Source organism: Haplochromis burtoni, unplaced genomic scaffold (genome assembly GCF_018398535.1).
Source record: "Haplochromis burtoni strain Fernald_Lab_line unplaced genomic scaffold, NCSU_Asbu1 Contig_7, whole genome shotgun sequence".
Classification (NCBI taxonomy): Eukaryota; Metazoa; Chordata; class Actinopteri; order Cichliformes; family Cichlidae; genus Haplochromis; species Haplochromis burtoni.
Window position 1 is genome coordinate 816,304 of NW_024582368.1, and position 27,449 is coordinate 843,752.

The following is a 27,449-nucleotide window of genomic DNA, read 5'->3' on the forward strand; positions in this document are numbered from 1 at the left end:
AGCTGATCTGAATCAGCTGAGAAAACTGTGGTTGCTGTTGTCTGAGTGCATTGCTTTTGATCTCTGAGGTTTCCCAGCCGCCAGCTAGCAAATAGTAGTGATCGTGAGTTGACTTAGACCAGACAGTTGAAACAAAAAGTTTCACTTTCCTATTGTGAATTCTCTCTGTGGGTCTCAACAGATGCCACTTGCTGAACTTCACACCGTCTTCCTGTTATTTGTAGGGAAATGCACAGGGTGAAAGGGGAAGTGAGCATATTTGTGTGTGGCCCAGGTATTACTCACGCCATGGGGACCAAAATCTGTTTAGCATGTCACATTTTGGGCGCATGTCCCCATTATGGGGGCCACAAAAAAGTCCAGCGTGCTGAAGGCATGTTTTACGGTTAGGTTAGGGGTTGGCGAATAGTTGTTAAGGCCACTTTGTGAGAACAGAGAAAATACCCTGTGTTGAGAGAGGGGAAGAAGCTGTCACATGACTGGCAGCCGTTCAGCACGTGGTTGGAGGATTGGTCTTTTGTGTGCGAATGCATGTGTGTTTGTATTTGTGTGTGTATGCAATCTATGGCGCAATCCAGACTATAACTATTTTATGGATTGCATGTGATGCCTACAAGTGTTTCTGAAGGGGTAAGTAGTTACAGAGATGTCATGTTTTTTTTCTCCAAGTTACCAAAGGACATATTTTATGATAAAACAGTGAATCGAATAAGGATGCCTTGAAATTATGTAATGTATTTATATATATATAATAATAATATTATAATAATAAACTTTAATAAAGAGCAAAAACAGGGTTTATGAATTGCTTTTGACAGAAAGATGAAAGCCAGATACTTAATTATATATCAATGAAAAGACTAAAAACAGGCAATGTGGGTAATAAACAGAGTAATGGAATCACATGAAAGCAAATACAAAATGTTCTTTAATAAATGGAGGAGGTCACATCTGATGGCAAAAACTCAGACTTGAGGACAGGAGCATGTAAGGTTGCAAACTGGCTCCATACCTGATCTATACCTGCTTTGAACGTGACCATTAAAACCTAAAATTAGTTCTAACATGTACCAAAGTCAATCGAGAGAATACACGACTGCAACTGTGTGCAATGAACGTGTCATCTTGTTGCATTTGAAATGGTTGATTTAGAAATGGGAGCCACTGTGTAAACCACTCGCAATCAGTTGCTGTCTTCAAACCAACTTTGCCGTGTTAAGAGGATGATAGAACGCAAGACTGCTTTCAGTTTGTATGTGAATGGGGTCAAGTTGGCATTTAAATGCAATCTGTTTGTGGTAATACAGAGATTAACTGTAATAAATTGGTAAAAATTTTAAATCTGTTCCTGTCTGCATACACAGAAAAGGACACTAAACAGAAATTCAAATTCACTGCATTCAGGGTCGAACTAGAACCTCATAGATTTGAAACAGAAATTCTGAAATACCTGCACAAATAATTGCTCAGGACATTGATTAATTGCAAAATGACAACCTTGCTTTTATATAGGAAAATAACCAGAATACAACCAGTCGACGACCAGTTCAGTCCACACGAGTTACACTCACTGGCCTTGTCACGAGGGTTCACCACAGCGGGTAGCGCCGCATGTTTGATTTGGCAGTTTTTCGCCCCATGGCCTTCCTGACATAACCCCAAAGGGGACACATTGATGCAGACTGATTGATTGCAATGTGTCGTCAGTCTGTCTGCATTTATGAATTAGAATAGTTGTTTGCAGAGCTTCGCTAATCTGCCTGAGACTGATTGGAATCAGTTCAAATCCAACCACAAAAAGGACAGGGTGCCATCCACCTTAGAACTTGTGCAATTGCCTTGCAACCCAAGCTGTCGCCCATAGCATGTTGCGCACTCAACCTTTTTTGTTACCAGTTAATTGCTGCAACTAGTTACAGTGGTCACTGAATGCCAAATGATTCAACTATTATCGTGCAAACACCAGCTGTCCTATTTTTACTCCAGTGTCACTAAGCAATGAGCTGAAGTTCTGTGACAGTTCACTGACTTAATGATTCATTTTCCCTGGCCCAAGGAGCACTGTGGATCATATTTCTTTGTAATAATAACATTAAAATGATGTATTTGCTTCTGACTGAAGAATGAGTTATGAGCCAAGGGTTAGTTATTCAGAAATATTATTGATAACAGTAATAGTACAGTGAGATACAGTGAGACAACAGAAAGTTAACTAGTACCATGGTGCATATTTTTTGGCCAGCGTTACTTTGCAGATTCACCAAGACCTCCGCCCACTTTATTATTTCAGTTTCTCACATATACAGTATACTCTGTTGTGAAGTTTTACCTTTCTCAACCACTTTTCTAGTCAAACTGTTGTAGTGAGGAGTGAGTGAACAACTGTGTGTGAGGGTCCATGTGTGTGCAAACGTGCATGCATGTCCTAGCAGAACCCTTAGAGCGGTAGCATTGACAGAAACAGATTAGGGCTGATTATATAACACCTGCATTCTTAGTAGTAGAGACTTCTATTTCCAGTATGAGAGTGGGTGAGGAAGGAAAGATCAGGCCAGGGAGAGATTTGCAGCCATGCTATTGGGATTACCCTGAATTGTAGGTCAGTGTGTGTGTGTGTGTGTGTGTGTGTGTGTGTGTGTGTGTGTGTGTGTGTGTGTGTGTGTGTGTGTGGGTGGAGGGTGTGCTGAGTTGCTGAGCGACTCAGTGACACACTTACAGCATATCTGGTGGTGACTCTTGATGTTGTGCATGTTTTTATGAGGGCTTGCATGTACAATGTCATTGCTGGATGACAGTGTACAGAGTGACGTAGAACTGCTGACCCACCCTTATTCAAACAACAGAGCCCAGTTGTTTTGCTCTTAACTGACATCACATTGGCCTGCTGCCTCCCATACAGCAGTGCTTGTGTTTGTGGCTTGAAAACAGGTTTTTAAATTGAAAATGACTACTGTCATGGAGCCTGCACCAAGCGTTGCAAGCGAAGCGTTGGGTGAATGCTGTCATCCTGGTGAAATGTAGGTGAAGTCCTGAACTTCATCCTATGCCTTATTCTAAATGCTGAACTGGTTGAGCAAGTTTATCGCTTGTCTTCTGTTATAACTGCTATTTGTGTGCTTTATATGTGCTTTAGTGTGAGTAATACATTGACACACTCACTGGCCAGTCTTGCTAATCAAGCTCACACACCCTTCCAGCAAACGTTTCTAACTCTGAGTGTGTGGAAAAGAAGGTGCAGAGGCCAAAGAGGAGTTCATGTAGGGGCATGTGGATTCTGTGCTTGGTTGTATTACATGGAGCTGCCTGTCTAGGGTTTGGTTGAGTTTTACTCTTCAGGGTGTTTTTTCCTTGCAAATTTTGCCCCACCCTCTAAGAAATTTTAGAGGGTGGGGCAAAAACCAAATAAAAATAATCAGGATTGTCTTAAAATTGTTTTCTGAATGTTTTTTTTAAATTGAGTCTTCATTTGCATAATTCACATTCTTGTTTATCAAATGGTCAAAAGTGACAAAAAATAGGTCAAATAAGGTAACACAGACTCATTGCCTTCACTGCTCAGTTGTGTTTACTGTCCTGTTACCCCCAAAGGCCCATTGTGAGCCAGAAAAAACTCTGCTCTGCCACAAAACAGAAAAATATGCCAAAACTGCTTAAAAAAAACCCCAAAACAAAACATTTTGAGAACACATAGTGAAAAGTAGAAGAAAAATAAATAATGTTTGAAAAAAGTACATCTGTGAGCTTCCATGGTTCGTGCAAGAAGGAGAAGTGGTCAGTAAGAGCGAAGCTTTCCAGTTGAATTTGTCTGCTTTGGCTCAGGTTTGAGGGTCCCCTCGTGGCTTTGTCTCGTACTGGGTTGTGAGGACACCTGGTCCTAAACACAAATCCACATGTCAGCACGTAGTTGCCAGAAATAAAATAGTGGAGTTAATGAGAACAGACCTTCTTTATTTGTAGAGCATATATTTGACTGAAACAGTCCTAACATGTTTCAAGCCAGCTATGCTGACTCAGTGTTTATCCACTGGAGAAGCTAGCTGTCAGGGATAAAGTTATTAACGTTTATATGTCAGTACCATTAAATGAAATTAAAAACACTGCGACTCACAGCCCTTTCCACCATTTTAAAGATATCCCTCACAGGTAGTTGTGCTCTCTCTTAATTTGACAGGAAAAACCTTCAATATCCGCCAAAATCAAAAGATTAATAATTTTCAAGAATTTTCATCTGATTTAACTGTTTAATATCAGCATGTATCTTGCTCTCATTTGACCACTGTTCACATAATTACACTGCAACCTATTTGTACTTTTACATTGCCCCAAGTTGTCTCATAAAATATATGAGATCAAATGAGTTCAATTTAAATAACAAAAAACAGAAAGCACAGCTTTATTTTGTTCATACATACTGTAAGTTATTACGTGTGACTATTGGTGTCTTTGTCTGTAACTGTGTTTATCAAGTCCATGCACCTGGTGAGGCACACTTTAGGTAAGTCTGGGGTAACCTATAATGGCAGCTTTCAGTTCAGGACAATAGAGCTGCAGCTGGGCACTACATTGTGCAAATAGTAACTAGCTTGCTTACATCCAGCTTGGCCCAGCTTCAAATGCAAACTCATTTATCTCCTGCACCTTTCCTACTCCTCCTTTGTGCACACTTTGTCAGAAGAGTAACACGTGTCATTAAAGACTTGGCAGTCCAGGCAGCAGCGTCCAGCAGCGATGGCTGCAGATATTCAAAGCTGTGTGCAGCAACGCCCTCAATGTTCCCAAATTTAACTAGCACGACACAAAGTAAGAGCGATTCTCCCATTATGTCTGAAGCCAGCATCCCCCTCTTTTCACAGACAACAGTGGAGATGCTCAGCACTTATGGTTGCCATGGTGACCTCTTTGTCTGTCTGCTGACCTTTAACCTGCCACGATTGTGTGATGGCATTCTAAGGGTCACGATGAGGATTAGTGGAGATAACCACAAGCACCACTGAGTGTCAGACTTTTAGTTCAGTAACCTACATTCAGGTGATTAGGTTAAACTACACAGGTTAGTAAGTTAGATCTACATCTAGACTTGCGTTTCAGAGCTTTTTATTTTAAGAGTTTCAAACTATGCATACAAATTTATGTCAAATTCCCCCACTTTCTAATCCAGCTTTATTAGTATTTGCAAACCAGCCTGGGTGAAAAGCAGAAAGGGGAAAGAAAATTGTATCTAAACTTTTTGGAGTCACAGCTAGAATAAAAGATGGACATAGCAACCGTGTCATAGTAGGATCCCGCCCTGCATTGTGAAGTCTTGTATTGAAGTCTTAAGTTGGCATTTTTGCCATTGCCATCTTGTTTTTCCTTTTCTTTTTTTCCCCAAATTTGATTTGACCACGGTGCACAGTCTAGCAATCCTGCTTTATCATCTGTTTTATGCTCAGTGAGATCATAATAACACATTTCTGAATTACTAAAACAATAACGCCTATTGTCTCCACCAATTTATAGTATCAGAGACTGTAACAGTTTTCGCCTAGTTAGACACAGTTTGCAGATCTCTTTTTAACCTTGTTGCAAAACTCTAAACACATTCTCACTCCCTCAGACACTTCTTGCACAGTGATGTGCACTTGTGATGACTAACAATAACCACAGGAGGCAGACATCTCAGCGTCTCAAAATTGCTTATACCAGCAAAAGCCAGTTCCGGGTTCATAGTAAGCCGGGACATGAATGGGAAAGCCGACGAGGAAGGGAAACTGGGCACTTTCTCATGTATAGTATAGCATAAGGCGCAAGTGTCGCCAGATATGCAATACATGCAATGATGTGACAAAGAAAGATTGTCATAGGACTTGAGGTAGACTTGTGACAACTAACTACACCCTATGATTCTTAATTCTTCAAGTATTTGTTTTCTGTGTGACTTTATAAGTCTCTCACATTGTTGTGGCGGAATTCTCACCCAGTCTTCTGTGAAAGGTTGCTTCATTTCATTGATTTAGGCATTTGTTTATGCACAGTTCTCTTAATGTTCTGCCACAGCATTTCAGTCACATTGCGGTCTAAACTTTGACTGGACCATTGCAGCACCTTGATTTTTTTTTTTTCAGCCATTCTGTTGTGAATTTGCTTCTATGTTTGCAAAACCAAACAAGCCATACTTCTTCAGTTGTTTTTTGTTTGTTTGTTTTTTTAAATTGTGCTGTCATGAACTTCAATGTTTAACATGCTAACTAAGGCATGTAGAGTCTGAGATGTAGCACTTGGGTTTAATGCAGTATCTCTGATTGGCACACCTTGTCCTTGGATGTTTGTGCCGCACATGATTGGAGGAAGTCAAAGTGAATCTCCATCTAAGCAGAGCTTCTATTGCCATCATGAGCTTGAATCATTGCTTAAATCCACTGATGTTTCTGTGTATGACTTTTCTAAATATAAGGGAAGCTGAGGAGAGTCACAGGAGGGACTCAGACGCAGACTGAAATCACAAAGATTAGTTTGTTTATTTTACTCTCCACGTGCGATATATACAAGTGAGGGAAGGGGGGTCCGAGGTCACCAAGGTTCATGAAGGGATCAGGAAAACACAGGTAGACTTCTTCACACAGTTAGCTTTCTCCTCTCAGGGAATCCTCTCCACGTTTACGCCGCACTGACTCACCACACTCACAAAAGGGTCACGGCAACAGATCCTCAGGTGGGGCATGCAGAATCTAGCATACGGACAGGAGAATCCATGTCAGGAAAAAACTCGAAGGGAACTCAAAAAAGGCTGTAGAACTGAAGTAACACTGACGAGGGTTACACAATAATCCAGCGACGAGGTATCCTCAGCTGCTGCCTTAAGTAGCGAACTTGAGTGAGGGATGAATCGCAGATGATTGTTTGCAGGTGCGAGGACCAGAGGCGGGAGCCTGCAATGAACTCCGCCCAGGTAGTGCGTAGAACGCGAGAGGGAAATGAGAGAGGAAAAGAAAACAGATGGAAGACCAGCCGGTCAGGCACGGGGACCATGACATAGTCAACTTTGGTTTTACTTTTTTCAGATTAGAAAGATGAGAGTTAAATATCCTTAAAGCTGCTTTTCCAGTACCTTTATTGGAGCGTGTAATGATTGCTCAGTAGTGTTAATATTTTAAGATGTGTTGTTTTCTTAAAAGTCTGATGTGACATATTGTGACTTCAGCTGGAAAACTGTTTTAGAAAAAGATGTAAGGTTTAAAGAAGTAAGTCTTAGCGTTGCGAGAAACTGTACGTAAAATGTGGCATCAGTAAGTTGTTGGGTTTTTTTGCACAGTTTGAAGGAGTCGCCCCCTGCTGGCTATAATGCTTGGCCAGTAGTTGAAGTTGACAGGAAGTCACTTGTGCTTATCCCTGATTGTTGATATTAATAAATAACAACAACAACAGAAAAAGTCAAATGACTCAAAATTAATGTGAACTGCTTTTCAAAACCACAACAGTTTTTTTGCATGTGACTCTGTATTTTGGTTGTCAATGAGAGAGAAATAAACACTTTTTGTAAAATAAATGAATACAGGTTCCTCCACATGCACACGTGGGCACTCTGGCAGTGAGCTGAAGTTCAGCTTTCTTTTTCCCCTTCATTACGTAAACGTGTGGGACAGAAGGGGGCTGAGGTAGGGAGGAAGATTCGTGAAATGTCAGAAACACTGTCAGTGATTAAATACAGCCAACTCATTATGACAGAGCAGGGTGAATTGCGCTTTAGCATACTCCCTCTACTCTGACTTCTCTTCCCTGGCAGAGACATGCATTTTATTACATGAGCTCCCCTGTGATCAAAGCTGCTGTGTATTTTCTGTTAAACTGGTCCAAGTCAATTAAATTTATAACTACCTTGTGAGGTAGTTATCATTAATAGCTGCAGAGCTTTGGTAGCGACCCAAAATAGGCTCAGCGAACCAGGAGAAATGTCTGTTTTATTTTATTTATGGTTTGATTATTTGGCCAGAGTCTCCTATGCATCTGGGCTGATGCAAGGACCAGATGGTGCCAGCTTTGGGGTTATACAGTATGGCTGCTCCTAAAGTACTCGACTTGAGTCATCAGACACCAAGTCGTGTTTGATTGTATGGTATGGGGAAAAACAAAGGTCCACAGTAACGACACTCAGTCACTCAGTCTGTAACTGTGCTTATTTGATAGTTTAGAGTAATTACACATGCCGCAAATGTGGAATTTTGAAAGGATAAAAGACATTCCCAAGAACATCACATAAAAACTCTTAGGCTCAAACATCATTTGAAACAAATGTTTGCTACTTTGTATAACCACTTGCTATACCCCAAGTATAGTCTCCTTGCTAGTTGTTGCAATATGTTACGAATCATTACAAATCATTAGGAAGTCTTACTACGGTTTTGTATTTCCTGCAGTGAGAGAGCAAAGTGCTCTCAGACTGCTGGCTTACTTGTGGTTCCTAGGGTATTTAAAAGTAGAATGGGAGGCAGATCCTTCAGCTTTCAGCCCCCTCTCCTCTGGAACCAGCTCCCAGTTTGGATTCAGGAGAGAGACACCCTCTCCAGCTTTAAGATTGGATTCAAAACTTTACTTTTTGATAAAGGTGGGGCTGGATCAGGGGAGCCTGAACCACCCCTTAGTTGTGCTGCAACTCACGTATCAGATATGATACATTTGGCATTATGTGGTTAAATGATGAGTTCATAACTTGCAACATGAAAATATTTTTTTTTAAAAAATGGAAACAAGGTTAAATATCAACGGTCCATATTAGCCACTCAGGACTAATACACTGTATCATTTAGTTTTTTCACACTGAGTGCTCACATGGAATGCAAAGCAGTGGATTCTCGATGAGAGACTGAGCATTATGTGTTTTGCGTGAGACACACTTAATGGGAACCAATTAGGGCTGCTACAAACGATTATTTTGATAGTCGACTAGTCACCAATTATTTTTGCGATTAATCAGATCGTGCATCCATTGGACGTAAAACGTACAGCTTATTGCATCAGCATGCATCTGCTCTTATATAACTATCATTAGCTTACAGCTTTAAATGTTTAAGGTATGTTCTAACTAAAAATAAAGACAAGATGATAGTTTATTCAATTTTAAATGAAATTTGCAGATTGTTTTGGTGAAGTTTAATAAACTCAGCTGTCTGCTCCTTGCTATCTAAAATATAACGGGACACCGGAGTATATTCTCGAGCATCTCACACTTCTGATAATCAGTTGTCTGCTTGACGTTTATTCAGCTGTGTAAAAACTATAACTTTAATCTCAGCCAAACCGATTTACTCAGGAACTAATAAAATACTGAAAAAACCCAAACAATAACATTTTTAAGTTATCCAAGTGACTTATATATGTTTAACCTGAGTAGCGAAAGACGGCGGTGGGTTTGAAAGCGATTTGCCGGGAGTCCGGTGTTCTCACGGGTTCTAGTGACCTAGCCCCCGGCTAGCTATCGAGCTGGTGGGTAACAGATGTCTCCGAAAACGTCGGAGCGCTTTTGAAAATATGTGGTGTCTTGATAAACTGAGAAGATATTTGAGGTTTACACAGCTACATTCTCCCCTGAAAATATGTTAAACGTTTATTTTGTGACCCAGAAAGAATAATAAGAGTAATATTAAAACTAACTAGCTGCCACACTATGAATTCTGGGATAGGTTGGGCCACGAAGTATACACCCGACCCATCCTTCAAATCTGGGGAAATGAAGGGCGCATTTGTCGGACGCATTTGTCGGAGTCTTCGAATTTGGACAGCATTCGTCGTGTCGCTGTAACGTAATCTGCCTAGAAATGCGGGCACAGGAGGATGTGGTTCTTGAATTTGGACACAGATACGATACCAGACACTGCTTCTTCTTCTTCGGGGTTTAACGGCAGCTGGCATCCTTGTACGTGCAGTGCTGCCATCTTCTGTTTCAGTCCGTTATTACAATCCTACTACTTATTCCTGCGTCTTTTGGGATCTTACAAAGCTTCAAATGATGCGTCGACTATTAAATCAGTTGTCGACGTTTTTGATAGTCGACTAATCGTGGCAGCCCTAGAACCAATAGCCCCAGAACTCAAACCATTTACTAATGCCTGATTTACATAATTAGGCAGAAATTAACTGCCATGTCTACACCACTCTTACTGATCACTCAAAGTACTTTATAATAACAGCCACATGTAACCACACATTTATACAGTGCTTTATCTATACACTACAAGCACTTTAGGCACCTCGTAGACACCCATGAGGTACATAAATTTAGAATCACCAATTAACCTAATGTGCATGTTTTTAATCTGTGTGAGGAAGGAACCCATTGGAAATCCTGGCAGGAGCGGGGAGAACATGCAAAGCCCAGCTGGGATTTGAGCCAGGAACCTTCTTGCTGTGAGGCGACTGTGCCCCAGAACTACAGAAATCTCCAGCGGTTACATATAACAGGAGATGGTGAATTATTGACAGGGGATGCTGATACTTCAGTGCACATTCAGCTGTTGTTTGCAGTTAAAACACATTGCAGTTTGATTTGTTTTGTACAATATGCATAATTTGATGCCAGTAATGCTTCACCGCTTAGCCCTCTTAGGTCCTTTGAATCTGTGAGTTTGTGGCGTGTCCTGACTGTTGTGAGAACCTAAGTCCCTGGACAAGCTTTGAAGTCGTGCCACTTGGTTTCTCTGGGTGAAAAGAAATGCTGACTTTGCCCCCCCCCCTGTTGAAAGCAATGCCAATCAAATCCTACCAAGGGCACACAATGGCCTCCTAGAGAAACCAGAGCTCATTCATGCATTAATTTAACCTGCCTAATTTAGAATATCACTAATACACCGGAAGAGGATAAAAACTCATTTGCTTGCTCCCTCCTGTCATTGGTTCTGAAGGACCTCTTCCAAATGGCATCTACCAAGGGTAATCATTATAATGAATTCATGGCTTTGTCTGTTCTTTTGTCTGTTTTCCCTTTGTTCATTCATTATCCTCTCATCTCTCTCTGTTGCCACGCAATAATGTAATTCTTTTAATGCACCAATGGAATTTGTGTGTGCCTCTCTATAAACACGTATGCATGTGTAAGTGTGTGTGTGCACCATTGTGTGTACACACAATCATATGGCAATCATGCCTACTCAGCATGTCGCACTAGCAACAACTTAAGTAAGGCTTTTCCTGTGTCATTGTTAGATGATCTGAGGCCCTCATGCTGCTGTGCCTGCCTAGTGTTTGTGTTTGCATTTGTATCACTGTGTACATAAAACAAAGGACCTGCTTGCCTTTCCCTTCTAACCCTTCCCAGGGTGAAAATTATTTACAGATTTATACATACCAGCTTCTAAAACCTGAAAAACAGACGTGTAGGACTTAATATATGATTGTGTGTTTGTGCAAATCTTTGTCCTATATCTACTGACCAAACTCAGAAGGTGCAGGAACAGGTTAAATCCATGAAAGAAGCTGCAAGGCTGCAGGGGACACTTTAGTTGCTGAATAGAGATTTGAAGATTTGCCCTCCTTCCTTGGATGAGCGAAAGGGGTGAAAGAGGGAATGACCCCGTGTCCCCTCGTGCTGACCAACCACTGCTAGCTTGTAAATTGAGTCCATGTGGGTTTATGGGTGTGGTGTCGAATAGTGCACATTTCCTTCCAGGATTGGGATTGTAGATGTTACATAACTCGGCATGTGTGTGAAATGGAACTTTGAATGAGAATTCATTGTGTCCTTAAAATAGCCTCACCCATGGGCTCTTAACTGTCCACAAAGGAAGCGTGACAGCTGTAAACATGCATTTCTGTTTGTGTGCGTTTGAAGGAGAGAGCACGCAGAAGAGAGCGCGGAAAGTCGCTGTGCAGGCATTTAGTTACAGTGTTTAGCTTGCAGATGTGCTTTTGGAAAAGGGATCAGAGTAATATGTGAGTAGCCTCAGGGGTCTTCTGATTATGAGCCATACTGCGCCTCCTCTCAGGTAATGCAGACTTTATAGTTTCAGGGTTTTCTCCAAGGAAAATATTCCATATGGCCTTGGATCCAAATGCTAAAGTGGGTGTTTGCATAAAGGTTACTGCTGTTCATTCTGAGTATCCTAATGTTTGACATGTGTTAGTCTTTTGAGCTTTGACCTACACAAAGAGGTGTTTAACTGATTGTTTGACAGGTTGTGTATATGTGGGCTGGATGTGAAGCAAAGGGGCAAGTTGAAGCGTAGAGTCATGTTTTCCCATTTCCCATAATTGTTACCTCTCACTTCAGCATATCCAACACCACCTCTGGGATGGTAAAGCTGTTTTTTTTTGTTGTTTTTTTCTCTTTTTTTGTCCTTGACACAATGAAGATGATCAGTAGAAAGTCAAAACTTTCGTAAAGAAGCCAAAAAGAGAAGAAACTCCCTCATACTTTTGCCCTTCATCAATGGTCTGTAACTTTTCCATGCAATTGAGAGACAAGTTTACATTATCGTCTGCTGTAATGGTAGTAATGACAAGTGTTGGCAGCAATGCTTGGCACTGCTCCATCACTGGGCTGGACTCCAGTGGGTCAACCTCCACATGTATCAGAGACAGTTTACAACTGCGGTGCCGAATGACTTTCTTTACGTCGCTTGCTGTGCATGTGTACTGTAGCTTGGGGTGATTAATGTCCAGGCTTCTTTTTCCTAATGAGAGCTGGGCAGCTCGTTAAAGAGGAAAAAAAACACACGGGACACTTAAAGAGCTGAAAATTAAGGGCGTGGTGGAATATCGTTAGAAGTTGTCGAGCTTTTTGTCGAGTGGAGTGGCAGCTGGAGGAGGAGGAGTGGTCTAAAAGCCTGAGACGCTTAAAGGAGATGAACTTTCTGGTTGCATTTTTTGACCTGTATTTTTTTATAGGAATCTGCAAATTTTTTTCTAAATTGCATCACATTGTCTTGTGTATTGAAACCAGAAGGCTTGCATAATCAGATAAGAGCATTTTTATGTCTGCTACACCCAGAGGGAACACTGGGGAATGTAGGACAGCTGTGTTACATTGCTTTTACCTGCTAAAGGGGCCTTAGCAACACATGCCAAGTGATAGTAACATGATAACGGTTGGCAGCTATGTCTTGTACACAAACAAGCGTAGGAGACGTAGTTTGTGTTTGGTGTAACCTGTTTAGCAGTGTGGGTTGTTGATGTTGTTGCAGCGTTAAACCTGTTGGACTACTGGTCACATTCAGAGGAGAGCTCAACCACAACCATCTCAATGAATAACACCAAGGAGCCATTAACATTTATTCTAAAGATTTTTTTATTTGGGACGTGAATTTTTCTCAATGATAATCACCCAGGTAAGACTTCCCTCAGTCATAACTCTTTATGCACTTTGCTTTTGGTTTTTTCTTTTGCACCTCTTTAATCAACCTTAAATGAAGACACGGTTCAGATGTTATGCTTTGGTTCTTTTATAGTAAAACACTAACATGCATATGTTCAGGTTTAAGGTGGGTCAGTGAATAACTGATTAAAAACAAAGCTTTCAAGAGCAGTGCACTCACTTTACTGTGTCCTTTCAGTCTTATGTTAAAGATTGAAAGACTGCCGCATGTCCGCGCTGGTTGTCAGCATGAATTGTGCAGCTGCAAGCACAAATCCACATTGTGATTAAATAGCTGGCAATATGCAAGTTGTTGTAGTGTTGACAGGGTTTTCACAGTTACTGCCAGTGTGGAGATATTACTTTGTGGGGACGAAGTTTGCTTCAGCACACCGCACTCACTCCTCGTGCATATTTCAAGTGTGTAGTCTTCGTCTGTGCTTGTTTTACAGTGTGTAAGGAAGCGTTTGGGGAAGACAACTTATTAGAATCTTACGTGTTTTTTTGTCACGTGTTCATAGATAGTAACACTGAATTTTCAGCTACTTCAGCTAAAGATATAACACTTACACACTTATCTGCTCAAAGACATTTAAGATATTTACTCCTTGGTATTATTCCAGCGTTTGCTACGACTCCCAATCTGAGACTAAATCAGAAAACTTTCCTGAGGGGATATGAGGTGAGAATACATAAAATGATATTCATCATAATTTAAATGTAAGATGTTCTTTGCATTTTCTAGATACAAATACTCAAGCAGCATAAATGCACATGGCAGTATTTCATGGCTGCAGTGGTACACCACAGCAAGTGTTCAGTAAATGTTGTGTTGAAATGTTGAGGATAAATGCAAAAATGATGAACTTATCAAGCTGCAGAAAGGGGCTAATATATATGAAGCCACACCATGCAGCAGTTTGACTGTGATAAGTGTAACTGACAAACTCAGTGACTGTTGAACTTTGCAGTGAGATAAAAAACAGCCCTTCGGAGCCATGACTAAGATTGCAATTCTTGAGTACACGTTTCAAAAAAGTGCATCAAAAGTGTAAAAATTCCCAAGTCTCTTATATAATCAAGTCATTCCCCATATGGTTTGTCTTTTAGGCTCAAAGACAAACCATTGGTGTAACATCCTACTCAGTAATGTTTGAAATTATGACACGACTTAGTGCTAAATCCATCAATATGATCGGATCTTCCGCCACAGGTTATGTTTGCGCAGCTGTCTTATCTTTTTGGTTGAACATGTTTACTGCAGGCTGGATGCTACACTGATATAGTTTTTATTGTTTTGACTGGGCTGCGCTGAACTATATCTGCTCCCACAATCAAGCCCATGGCTGAGGTTGGTTGCTAGATTGTTAACAGCAGGCACTGGCTCTGGCTACCTTCATGTTTCCTTGTCCTGGGTTGAACTCAGCTTCTTGGCCACATGGTTACCTTTAAAAGAGGCAAAGTAACTAACCACGCTTTTCCTGAGTGGGGTTGTTTAGGAAAGGATTTAGGGGTGGATGAACAAGACAGTCATTTAGAAATTATAGATGGTGCAGCAAATTATTCGCCTATGCTTGCAGTACTGTGCAAAAGTCTTGAACCATCACTCATTTCTTCATATTTTGCTAGGAAAATGTAATATCTGTGCAGCAATTTATTGAAACATCTAGAAAAATACAGAATGTAAAGTATGTAGCTCACCTATCTTGCAATATTGACTTTCAAGTTCTAAAGAACTTGAAAGTCAATATTTAATATGACTACCCTTATTCTTTAACACAGCCTTAACTCTGTCAGGAAAGCTTTCTTGACATTTTTTTAAATACTAGGAATATTTCTGCAGGCTTCTTGAAGGACATTCAAAGCTCTTCTTTGGATGTTAGCTGCCTCTAACATCCAAAGTGTGCTTCAGTAATGGTGAGGTCCAGGCTCTGGGGAGGCCAGTCCATGACTGATAATGCTACACTGGGTGTTTTATATCCAGGTATAGTTTTGCTGCAGTAGCAGTGTGTTTGGGATCATTGTCATGCTGAAAAATAAAGCCAATCAAATGCTTTCCAGATGGTATTGCATGGTGGATCAAAATCTCACTGTATTTTTTTAGAGATGGCTGTAGACGCTTACCGTTGTATCTCTCTCCGGACCTCCTGATGACAATTTGAACCAAAAATTTGCAATTTGAATTAATCACTCCATAAAATCTGTTGGCACTGGCACAGTTCTTGTGTAATTTGGCATATCTCAGCCTTTTCTACGTGTTTCCCTTCCACTGAGGCCGTTTGTGATGAAGCCTCAGCAAACAAGAGATGGATCAACTGAAAGTACAGATGCATCAGGTCCATCAGATCTTTGCTGGACTTCTTTCCAGTTTCTTTAGGACATGACTTTTCTAAATCTTCAACTTGTCCACTTTCCTAAAACATTTCTAAGATATGCCAAGTTTAGCTCTTTGAGAATCACCCTGCTGGAGCCAAAATACAATGCCCATTAAACTGTTATTTTTGGCATTCATCATTCAACTAAAGAAATGGGGGGGAAACAGAAGCTTTTTATGCCAGGCTGCTATCAACAAAGTGCCTAAAGATATAGTTTGCTACTCCAAAAAACTGGTTCATCCCTTGAGTTAGGTGCTTTTTTAATGCTAGGTGAATGATAAAACAAGCAAATAAAACAAAATATTCTTCTAAAAATGGCCAGGTGCAAGGGCTGGAGTGAAAATGAGTGAAAAAGTAGTCAGTTTCCAAAGAAAAACTTGTCCTGGAGATCTATTGAGATTGCTTAAGACCACAATTACAAGAAACTCTGACTTCTTGTGTGCAAAAATATAAAGGAATGAGGAGTCACTCCAGACTTTTGCAAAGACTGTGTCTTGCTTCATCCTGTGTCTGATGATGACAGAATGCAAAACTTCCTTACAATGATAAATCACATGTCTTAAACCTCAAGGGGCACAAAAGCACTCGCTGTCCAGTGTAACTGTCATGTGATGGTGGTTTTTGCTTATCATTATAAGCATTTTTGCTTTTAGCAGTATTTCAGCCCCATGTAAGTTAAAGGTGCCAACTAACTTAAACCTGTGATTAGTTTGACAGTTTGAGTAATCTTTATTTACTGTTAATTATATTTTTGATTAGCTGATGAACTGCTTTGTCTGTAAAATTCTGAGAATAACCATTAAAAATCCCCAAAGCTTAATTTCAGATCTGGTTATTTGGCAAGATCAGTTGAAAACGCAGAAATAAGAAGCTTGATAATCCAGGAGCAGCAAATGTTGTTCTTAATTTTGTTGTTAAGTTGACTAATTGAATAATGGATTAATCATTTTAGTAGTTGCACAATCAACTCTGAGGTAGTCCTGTGTTGGTGAGCTCTGTCCAACTGATCCAGATCCAGCACTATCCATTCCACAATTTGCTCCAATCCCTGTGCGTAGGGCTGGAGTAGCCCACATAGGGGATCCTTTGTTTAGGAGAGTCTAGGCATGGAAGATAATTTACAAGCCGCTAAGGTCCTCACGCCATTGGCTGATGAGGCTCTGTCTGCGTCTGCAAAAGGCACCCCATCTTTGTGTGTGTCTGTATGTCTGTGTATGTGCGGTGAGTGTGTGTGCGCCTGCTGTAGCAGTGCTTTGCTACGGCGGCTAGTCATGACACCCAGGAGCTTGCCCTGCGTACGGCTACTGTAGCCAACGTTTTCTGCAGGCTGGAGGCAGGCAAAGCAAGATGGCCACCAATACCTTTTAGGGATATGCTGCCTAAACCGGAGGGGCTTCCTCCGAGGACAGATAAGGTAAAGACAACCATAGTGTTCACCCTGAGCTCTTTTGTCTTACTGCAAGATAGGTCAGCTACAATGGAGCTCATCTAGAGGTATACACCGTTGTCTCTCTCTCCTCGCCACCCTGGATTTAGCTGACCAGGAGTGCTTTATTTGGACGCCTGTTTTGTTATTGTCCCTTTCACTGAGGACCTGGCCTTTTGTGTGTGAGCACTTGTCTTGTCTTTTCCAGGTGGGTTTAAGGGCTGGGACAACAAAGTTAGCAGCAAATGGATACAAGAAAGCCCTCGTCTTTCCTTTTATTGCATGCCTTTATTTAAGCCACTGTGCTGTATGAAGAGTCCGTTTGCTTCCCCTTTTCTTTCTTGCAGTGTTTTGAACAGCCATATTTCTGCACCTGCTGTTTTCTGACTGCTTAGCAGAAAAGTGGAGTGCTTGTAAGCCTTGGGTCGTAACTTGGCAGGTTTTACTTGTTTGGCTACAGTAACAGTATTATTACTGTGCGGTTTGTAGGAAAGGGTCTCGCTGTTAATGACGCCGTCTTAATCTCTATAATTTTATAGTTGATTAAGCTCGTGCTCTTTTTCACCGCTTTTCTCTTTAGGTAGTATGTTTTGTGTGTAGACGACATTATATTGAGCTCAGCGCAGACAGGAAGCACTCAATGAATGAAGGAAATTCTCACGTGTTCAGAGAAACACATATAAACCACTACTTACGCTCTGACTCAGGAAGGAAGCATGTGTTTTTTCAGTGTGTTAATGTCAGGGTGCTGTGAGGTGGCAGTCTTAACGGTATGATTTCTGCATACCCACAATGTGGCAAAAGAAAATCGGAGTATTCACTTTTTTGTTGTAGCAGTTCATACGATGTCTATGTATAATGTGTTTTCTGTGCATGTGTGCATGTTTTTGTCTGTGGTCTTGCGTTACAAATAGATGCACACTACTTCAAACCTCCTTGGAGACCCAATTTGCTCTCTTTGGAGAGACAGAGACACAGGGTTGCTACGATTCATGTAGTAGTGACACTCTGTTGCCGCAGGTCTCTGAACGGGTGTTTGTGTGTTAAGAACTCACCCTTAGCCACTCTGGGATATGTTTTATTCATTCCGAAAGCTCTGACAAGCTCCGTAGTTAGTCATGGTTTGTCTAACACAAAAGAAGAAGAGTGCGTTTGCAAGTGACTAACCCGGCGATATACCCAACAAGCACAAAGACGCAGCACCAGCACATCACAGTCCGAGCTCCCTCCAGAGACCCAGTGGCTAAATGAGAACACATGACTTTGCATTCGCATCCTGCTTTTAAGCTTTTTGCTTTTACAAGGATAAATGTAAAATAATTAAAAGCAGAGGCTGCACTTTGATGTCTGCTTCGGATCATAAACAGTTGGATGCACAAACGGATGCACACGCACACACATGCATGCTGACGTGTGTGTCTGGTGCAGTGCTGGAAGGCAGCCAGTACTGCTTTGTCATTGAAAGCAGTTTATTGTGACATGCTGCTTATTCTTGCACTGTGCCCCATCTTCTTCACTCCTCTTTTCTTTCATTGGCCCATTTGTGCATTCAGTGCAGAGCGGTTATCTCATATTCTTGCATTGGCAGCTTTGGTGTTGCCTCAGCCTGAGCTTGAACTATCTGTTGCATCAGCGGCGTGTTTCTAGTAGTCAGACACAATCCTGACAGCCATGGGGAGTTCAGTGGACTGAGGAGTAACTGCAGCAAACCAGAGAGTGATCAGGAGTACCACATCACTGAAAAGACCTGGTGATCATTTAGCTTTCCCATGTTAATCACAAACAGCTCCGTGGTCACTGCAATTTACTCTTGAGTTGTCAAATAACATTTAACCTGTGCTTAAAGGAGAAACTCCAGCTTCAGCAAAGTTAGAAACTGAGCCAAAGACAAAAGCTGTTCTGTGTATTTTTAGTACTGAGAATGGAAAAAATAATTGGACAAACAGGCAAGATGCAGTCAGGAGACCTTTAGGTCATTTATAAGGCCCAGTTGGAAGATGTGTGCTTGTATGCAAATCAGAAATGTAAGATTGTAAGAAAGAACTTCACACACCTAAAACTCTTGTCTTCACACTGCTGTTGCAGAAGATAGCTCAGCATCTGTATTCTCTCTGACCTCTGTGTGCCTTTTATTCTTCCAGCTATAGCTTTGGAACAATGCCTAATCTCCTATTTTTCAGTGTCTTCTTCTTTACAGATGCCACTTTATTGCATGTAAGGTGTCACTGTATGCATTTGATGGTTGAAAACATTGTTCCCTTTTTGTTCGGGATTTCTGAGAATCTTTTAAGTGAACTAGTACCAGCTCCAGATTTAGGCTGATTCTGATTTTAAGACTTGAAGGATTGTTGTGTTTTATGAAAAGCGGTTAAAAAAAATGTCAGTATTGTGTTACTGCTCCATTAGTCGAGCAGGTTTTTTTTTTAAATAAACATAAGGTTTATGGTTCATTTTCCACAGGTATTCCTGTGCAGTCTATAAAACTCCCTGCTCCCATACATCGTTCTGTTTGTCAAGTGCAGTAAAAATAGTGCACTAATAGTGTGCCAATCTAAATCTGGTGCACGTCCAGTGGAAACAGAGGGAACAAAGAGCACATGTAGGTGATAAACACAAGTGTTTTTTGTTTGGTCTGTGGGTTCACAGGAGTCTGGTTTATATTGATGTACTGCTGCTGCTGCTTACTCTTGATCTGTCAGTGCACATCACCTGCTGTAAAACACATTAAAACCAGTTGATGTGATTTACTGTAATGGATGTTTATGCCAGGTAAACAGTCATAAAGAATATACATCCAGCTGCACTGTAGTATGTACAGCACACTCAAGTGAGTTTAACATCCTTTTGTCAGCTGAGATTTGGCACATGATACTGATTTTTTTTTTTATATATCTTTGTCACATTGAAACATTTTTCTTCCACAGCTAAAGGCTTTAGTTCTGATTTGATATGCAGCTAAAACAAAGAACAGCTTGTCTTCAGTGGATCATATGTTTATTCAAGATGTTAAAAACTAAGGATGGCTTTCATATTTTCAGTTGCCAGCTGTACAGTGCTGTGTAAAAGTTCCTACAGTTCTAATAACCTTGAAAGTCAATACTTGCTCTGACCACCTTTATTCTTCAACACAACCTGAACTCTCAAGCTTTCTTCTAACTTTTTTAAGTAGTCTACAGGAATAGTTCTCCAGGCTTCTTGAAGGATATTCAAAGCTCTTCTTTGGATATTGGCTGTCTTTTTTGCCATTGTCTGCCAAGATGATCCTACTGCTACAATAATGTTGAGGTCTTGGTCAGGAGGAGGCCAATCCATGACTGATGTTTTTTTTCCATCCCAGTATGCTTTCACTACATCGACAGTGTGTTTGAGATCATTGTCATGAGGAAAAATGAAACCATTGCCAATCAGATGCTTTCAAGATTGTTGGATCAAATCTGACAGTACAAAATCCTGTCACTTTGAGCCATGAAATTACCTCCACCGTGTTTTAACCAAACCAAATATTTGGATTAATTACTCGTTAAGTTGCCAGTTCTTGTGTAATTTGGCATACCTCAGCATTTTCTGTAAAGTCTGCTTTCTTAACATTGAACACGATTATTTTGATAGTCGACTAGTCACCAATTATTTTTGCGATTAATCAGATCGCGCATCCATTGGACGTAAAACGTACAGCTTATTGCACCAGCATGCATCTGCTCTTATATAACTATCATTAGCTTACAGCTTTAAGTGTTTAAGGTCTGTGCTAACTAAAAATAAAGACAAGATGATAGTTTATCAAATTTTAATGAAATTTGCAGATTGTTTCGGTGAAGTTTAATAAACTCCTTGCTATCTAAAATATAACGGGACACCGGAGTATATTCTCGAGCATCTCAGGCTTCTGATAATCAGCTGTCTGCTTGACGTTTACTCAGCTTTGTAAAAACTATAACTTTAATCTCAGCCAAACCGATTTACTCAGGAACTAATAAAATTATAAAAAAAACTAAACAATAACGTTTTTAAGTTATATAAGTGACTTATATATGTTTAACCTGAGTAGCAAAAGACAGCGGTGGGTTTGAAAACGATTTGCCGGGAGTCCGGTGTTCTCACCGCGCTAGTGACCTAGCCCCCGGCTAGCTATCGAGCTGGTGGGTAACAGATGTCTCCGAAAACGTCGGAGCGCTTTGAAAATATGTGGTGTCTTGATAAACTGAGAAGATATTTGAGGTTTACACAGCTACATTCTCCCCTGAAAATATGTTAAACGTTTATTTTGTGACCCAGAAAGAATAATAAGAGTAATATTAAAACTAACTAGCTGCCGCCATTGTTGGAAACAGAGCTGCCCACAAGAGCTGGGTTGCGCTATGAATTCTGGGACACTTCTTCTTCGGGGTTTAACGGCAGCTGGCATCCTTGTACGTGCAGTGCTGCCATCTTCTGTTTCAGTCCGTTATTACACCCGTAAAACCTACTACGGTACTTATTCCTGCGTCTTTTGGGATCTTACAAAGCTTCAAACGATGCGTCGACTATTAAATCAGTCGTCGACGATTTTGATAATCGACGTAATCATGACTTAGTTGACTAATCGTGGCAGCCCTATTTCAGAGTACTCTTTGCATGTTTCTCGTAGAAAGTGCTTCCAAGCAGCATGTATACTACAGTAGCAAACACACTTTACTCAAAGCCTTAAAACGTCTCCAGATAGTATAGGTTGTGGAAATAATTATCTGTGTACTAAACAGGTTGTAGTAGAACATGCTTAATAATGTTTTTGTGGGTAATCCATACGCCATGGTTGACCTTTGTATGATCACAGTTCATGAAGGTCAGGCGGTGCCGTAGCTACTGTGTGTAAGACCCACAGTGGGTTAATCCCTCTTAACAATGCACAGGGGCTATACTGTAATGTCAGGCCAGCTGTGTGGATAATCACGTGTGCATGCACACACATGCATACCCAGGAGCACACATTCAAGCCCAGGACAAACACAACACGTGCATACATGTTGCACACATACCCTCAGTGACCCACTGGAAGTAGCGCAGCCTTGAACTGTGGATGACTCCAAATGTTTACTTGTTGGCTCTTAGCTACTTTTGGGTCCATTGCTCTCAACACTCCTGAGCTCTGATATTAATGTAGTCGTTATCGAAGCTTCAACTGCGAATTATCTTAGTTTAACTTTTTATTAGCTGTGTTTAGAGGTCAGATTTGGCAAGATTTGTGAAAAAGGAGATTATTTGTTTTCCCAATGCCATAATATTTTCCACAGCCTTGATAGTGGCTGCAGCAGATGCTCGTGCCACGCTGAGAGGCAATCTGCTGTGCTCTGTGCCGTGACTGTTTAGAACAAGCTGATTCCCTGTGTACTGTGAGAGCTTGAGTCACCTCTCTCTTCTTGTTTCTCTCCCTGTCTCCGTGTTTCAGGTGGTTCCAGAAAGTGGGTTGGTAAATGGCACAGGCAAAGCACAGATGGATGACACCCACATGGCAGCAGAGGAGGATGAGGGGGAGGAAGGCCACATACCTCATACACAGACTCCCCCCATTACCCACTCACTCACCCACGACCAGGTCTTGGACCAAGGTGTACGGCCAATACTTATTAAAGGAGAGCCCGGGCTGGAGCTGACCAGCACTGCACCACTTCACCAACAAGTATGCTCTTCTGTGACTTTTCAGAATGGTTCTGCTGCAAACCTGATAAAACCTAAACCTGGTGCTAATATGACCACTGTGTCTGCTTTGAAACGGACTACAATGGCATTGGAGCCTCAAAGGAATATCATAGCTGCAGTTCCTAAAGACTCTGAGAATGGACCCATGACTCCTCCAGATGACTTGGCAGTTCCACTAAAGAAGATAAAACAGGAGGAGCCATGGGTGTGGATCACCGAACAGACCACCACGCAGCTGAGTGATGAAGATGAGGTATGTGAGGACCCACTGGCTACGCTGGCAGCCGTTGTGTGTCTTTCTGTCACTGAGAGGAAGGGCCTGGAGGAGAAACTCTTCAGCTCTCGTGCTTCCATACTTCACTCCATCAAAACAGAGGCACCAGATTTGCACTTTGTGAGAAAAGAGGACTTGTATCTGAAAAGCACTCCTGTTAATCTGCAAAGCACTCCCCCACCCATTAAAAGTGAGCCTCTTCCAAGTGTCTTGTTACCAAGCGTGCAATCTTTGGCAGAGAGGAGAAACCTTAGTGTTGATCAGGCTATCGCTATTGAGGCCTTGACTCAGCTGGCAGCTATACCTCAAAGCACACCAGGGTCCATTAAAACTGAAAGTAAGTGTGAACATCCCATTTCTACTGCTGTGCCATCATCAGCCTCGAGTACAAATACAGTCCTGCAAGAAGCCAAACCCGCAGTAGCTTTTGGCTACAACAAAGTCTCTGTCATCAGCTCACCACTACACCAGATGTCAGTTATACGACCTCCTGTGGCCAGACAAGGGAATGTCATCCAGCGCTCCAACGGGTTGAGCATAAACAAGCTGCAGAGCCTCTTGGAGGCGAGTTCACACAGTGATAAAACAATCTCCAGGAGGTCAGAACAGGATTGTGGTGCTTTTGTCATTAAGTCTGAATTCAGTTATAAAACCCCCACTGATGTGAAGTTTAGTAAGGATCATGAGCGTCTGTCTATGGAGGGTGGGGTTGTTGCTAAAGTGAGTAGAAACAGAGATGAAGAGGAAGTGGCAGCTCAGCTGGCAAATTTAGCCTTCATCATCCAGTCCCAGCACAACCAGCAGTCAGAGAACAATCCTTTGAAAGGAGCGCCTGTTTCAGCTATCAAATACAACTACAAATCCCAGCAGCCCCCCACTCAGAAAACACCTGTCAGGAAGAAAACAAAAGCTGCGCCTTCCAAGCCCAGAAAGAAGAAAACTGATGGATTAAATCAGCACACGCCAAATAGAGAGACGCCGTACAGGAGCAGAAACCAGAAGAATCCCTTGCAGGGTAAATCAGGACTTCACCACAAGAAAAACCTATTTCTGCCTCAGGCTCAAATTGATCTGAAGAGATACTTGGCTGAGGCACAGGAGGAGAGGAAGCAATTTATCCATCAGATTAACACTCAAAATATATCTCATTTAGGGCATCAGACTCAGAACTATAGCACTCTCACAACGTTCAACCACATTTCCGGTCAAGAAAACCAGCCGTGGTCCCTTTCCAAAGGTCCACTTCACCAACATAATCCATGCAACGGTTACGCTGCAGGACCAGAAGAGTACGAAAAGCATTTGTTATCTCAGGTAGCGCAGCCCTGTGGTGGGCTGCAGCACGGTGCTGATCCTAACACCAGCCCAGCCAAATCAGCTTTTCTCAGCCCTACGTCTGGGCATCATGGTCTGGCTAATGGCTTCTCAGGGGCTCACCAGTCCCCTCCTCTAAGTCAACAAAGCTACTACAAGCTGGAGAGTTCAGGACCTGTCACTGTCCTGTCTACAACCACTGATGGGAGTCAGGGACACTCTGCGGACTCAACTCCATCCAAGAACGGCATCAACAGTTTTCTGGAGTCTCCCTCAAGTTTTCTGGATACCCCTACCAAGAACTTGCTCAACACACCTTCCAAAAAACTGGCTGATCTTCCATCCTGTCAGTGTGTGGGTGAGTTGCTTCTGTCTTCACTTCAACTTTTTAGCGCATGTGTTTCCATCACATTAAATTTGAACCACTTTGAAATTAAACAGACTAATGTACATGTTTTTCCTCTGGCCTGCAGAGTTGTTTATAAAGCTGAGTAGCTGTTGCTGGTGAGATTTGCCCAGATTGGGCGATAACAGATAGAAAATATACAAATGACTGCCTTCTCTACGTCTAATGAAATTAGATTGCAGTCACACTATGGTCAAAGCATTAAAAAAGTGCATTTTAAAACTCAGCAGTAAAGTCTTTATTGTGAGTCACTCAATTTAGAACATTTTTTTAATCAACTAGACAAAAGGTTGTGTGACAAATTCCTTTCTAACAGAGCATTAAAAGATGAGAGCCATCTAGTTCAATTATATTCAAGTAAAGTGAGACATCAGAATGAAAGAGGTGATATCTTCTAAACTGAGCAGCTTACACCAAAGCTTAGTATCACTGCAGGCCAGAGGGAAACATGTGTATTTGATTTTAGGGTGAGCCGTCCCTTTAGAGTTTTCTTTTTAGTGAGACTGCTGGTGTTTGACCTCAAACTGACTTTTTTCTCTCACTCTGACTCAAACATACACTCACACACACATACACTGTGTCCTAATTCAACAGCCAAATCGAGCATAAAAGGCTGCATTTCTCTGCCATATTTGGAGCAGGATTTTGAATGTTTTGTGGAGGGTTGTTGACTTATTATGATGCATTTCAAAAGACCTCCAAGGTGATGAACCCTAAACTGAAACTGAAATCCAGCTACATTTAGTTTGTATTTCAACATTAACCTGATGTTTTTATTAAAAATATCAAACAGGTTGTCTGTGTTTCTCTTTAAACCTGCCAGCAATGCATCAGTGGAATGCTATTTGAAGAAGTTGCTCCAATATTCATTGTTGTCTTTCACAGACCAGATCATTGAAAAGGAAGAGGGCCCTTACTATACTCATCTTGGGGCAGGACCCAGCGTCGCTGCAGTGAGGGAACTTATGGAGAACAGGTAGAGTGACTACAGCGGCGTTGTTTACACGCTGTGGGGTGTGATTACTACCACAGCTTACTAGTAAACCACAGGCTTGGTGGAATGGGGCGGGATCACAACCATGCTATGTCATTAAAAGGAAGCACTGCTGAGATAGCTCAACACACACACAGCATGCTGAAACAGGAAACCCCTCTAGCTCAGACGAGGGGCCCGTAAAGCAGGATGACAGCTTGTTTAAATACAACTTGTGGTTCATCAAGTCCATTTGACAGCTACACTTAACGTATATTTTCAGCTTGGCTGGTAAAAATGAAATAGTTTAGTCTCTGGTCTAATTAGCTCTTTTGGACACATACCACTGCTCACTGTTACATTATACGAACCTTTGTAATTCACTAAAAGACACAAAGGGTTTATTTTGAAATGCTGTGAGGTTTTTGTGTTGTCAGTTGCTCTCAGGAAGGGTTAAGCTTCCTCATGTGTAATATATAGCATATTGCCATCCATACATGCTAGATATGGGCTTTTTGAGCAGAAATACTATTGCCCAACATCCAAATACTCTAACCACATCTCACCTTTTTTCAATCCAACGCTTGGTAGTTGGTTGCGCATTTTACTATTTTTCTTGTAAGTCGGTAAACAGCTTTTAGTTTTATTACCTCCACCTTCTGGCAGTAATAACGCATTACATCCTACCAGATTTTTGTTAGAAATGAGGGAAGATACAGCATCCCAAAAACATTAAGGGAGTACTTGTTCTCCGCAGTTTAACAACAAGTCAGTTAAACTTTAGGGATGACAGTTTGGTTCAGTTAGGAAGCATGAACCATTGTGAACCCATTTCACCTACTTCAGTGTAAATGATCATGAACGGGAGGTCTCGAGATGCACCGTTACCGTTACCCTCTCCATATCCCTCCACACTGTTGTTTTTCTTTTTGCTTGTGTCCTTGTTATTGCTGCTACCATGAAATGCTACCTGCAGGCAGCTAAGTTTCTTCAGGATGCCGCATCCAAATGTGCTGTCACAGGAAGGTTTGCTGTGTCTCAAGAGTGAGGCAGCTGGACAAGGCTGTAGAAGGGCATCAACCCAACAACAGGATCGCTGTCTGCACCTTTCTGCCAAGAAAAACAGGAGGAGCACTTCCAGAGTCCGACAAAAATCACCTCCTGGGGCTAATCATTTGCATGTTTCTGAGGAAACTGTCACAAGCAGGCTCCACAAGGGTGTCGTCAGGGCTCAACGTCCTTTAGCCGGACCCACGTTCACAGATCAGCATAGTGCAGCTTAACTGGCGTTCACCCATGAACACCAGAACTGGCAGGTCTGTCAGTGGCATCTTGTTCTCTTGGCTGATGAGAGCAGGGACATGAATTTCACATAGAGTGCATGTGACAGAAGAGAAAGAGTCTGAAGACACCGTAACAAATGCTGTGATGACGGCAACATCAAACAACACCAGTGCGATTTGCACCAAACTAAATGCACTCATGGTGGTTTATACTTCCTAACTGAACAGAATGACCCTGAAGTTTAACTGATGTTGTCTTATTTTGTGATGAGTGGTGTATATTTTAAACAAAAAATAGTTGTATGAACTGTTACATGTTTTAAATATTATTCTAACTTTCAGAAATTATGCCAATGACTTTTATATGTTCTTTTGTGAAGAGCACAGACTCATCATTTATT

The 27,449-nt window shown here is 41.5% G+C and overlaps 1 protein-coding gene across 4 annotated transcripts in view; it reads left to right on the forward strand.

Annotated features, from left to right (window-relative positions):
• The window catches only part of tet1 (tet methylcytosine dioxygenase 1), a 35,646-nt gene that overhangs the window by 2,276 nt on the left and 5,921 nt on the right, over nt 1–27,449 (forward strand). The window contains exons 1-3 of one of the 4 annotated variants that reach the window (XM_042224721.1): nt 9,972–14,003; nt 22,548–24,744; nt 25,678–25,768. In XM_042224721.1, coding sequence (XP_042080655.1) covers nt 22,593–24,744; nt 25,678–25,768 — 2,243 coding nt within the window. In that variant the 5' untranslated portion in view covers nt 9,972–14,003; nt 22,548–22,592. The other 3 variants (XM_005913938.3, XM_005913937.3, XM_005913935.3) reach the window with 3 other exon arrangements.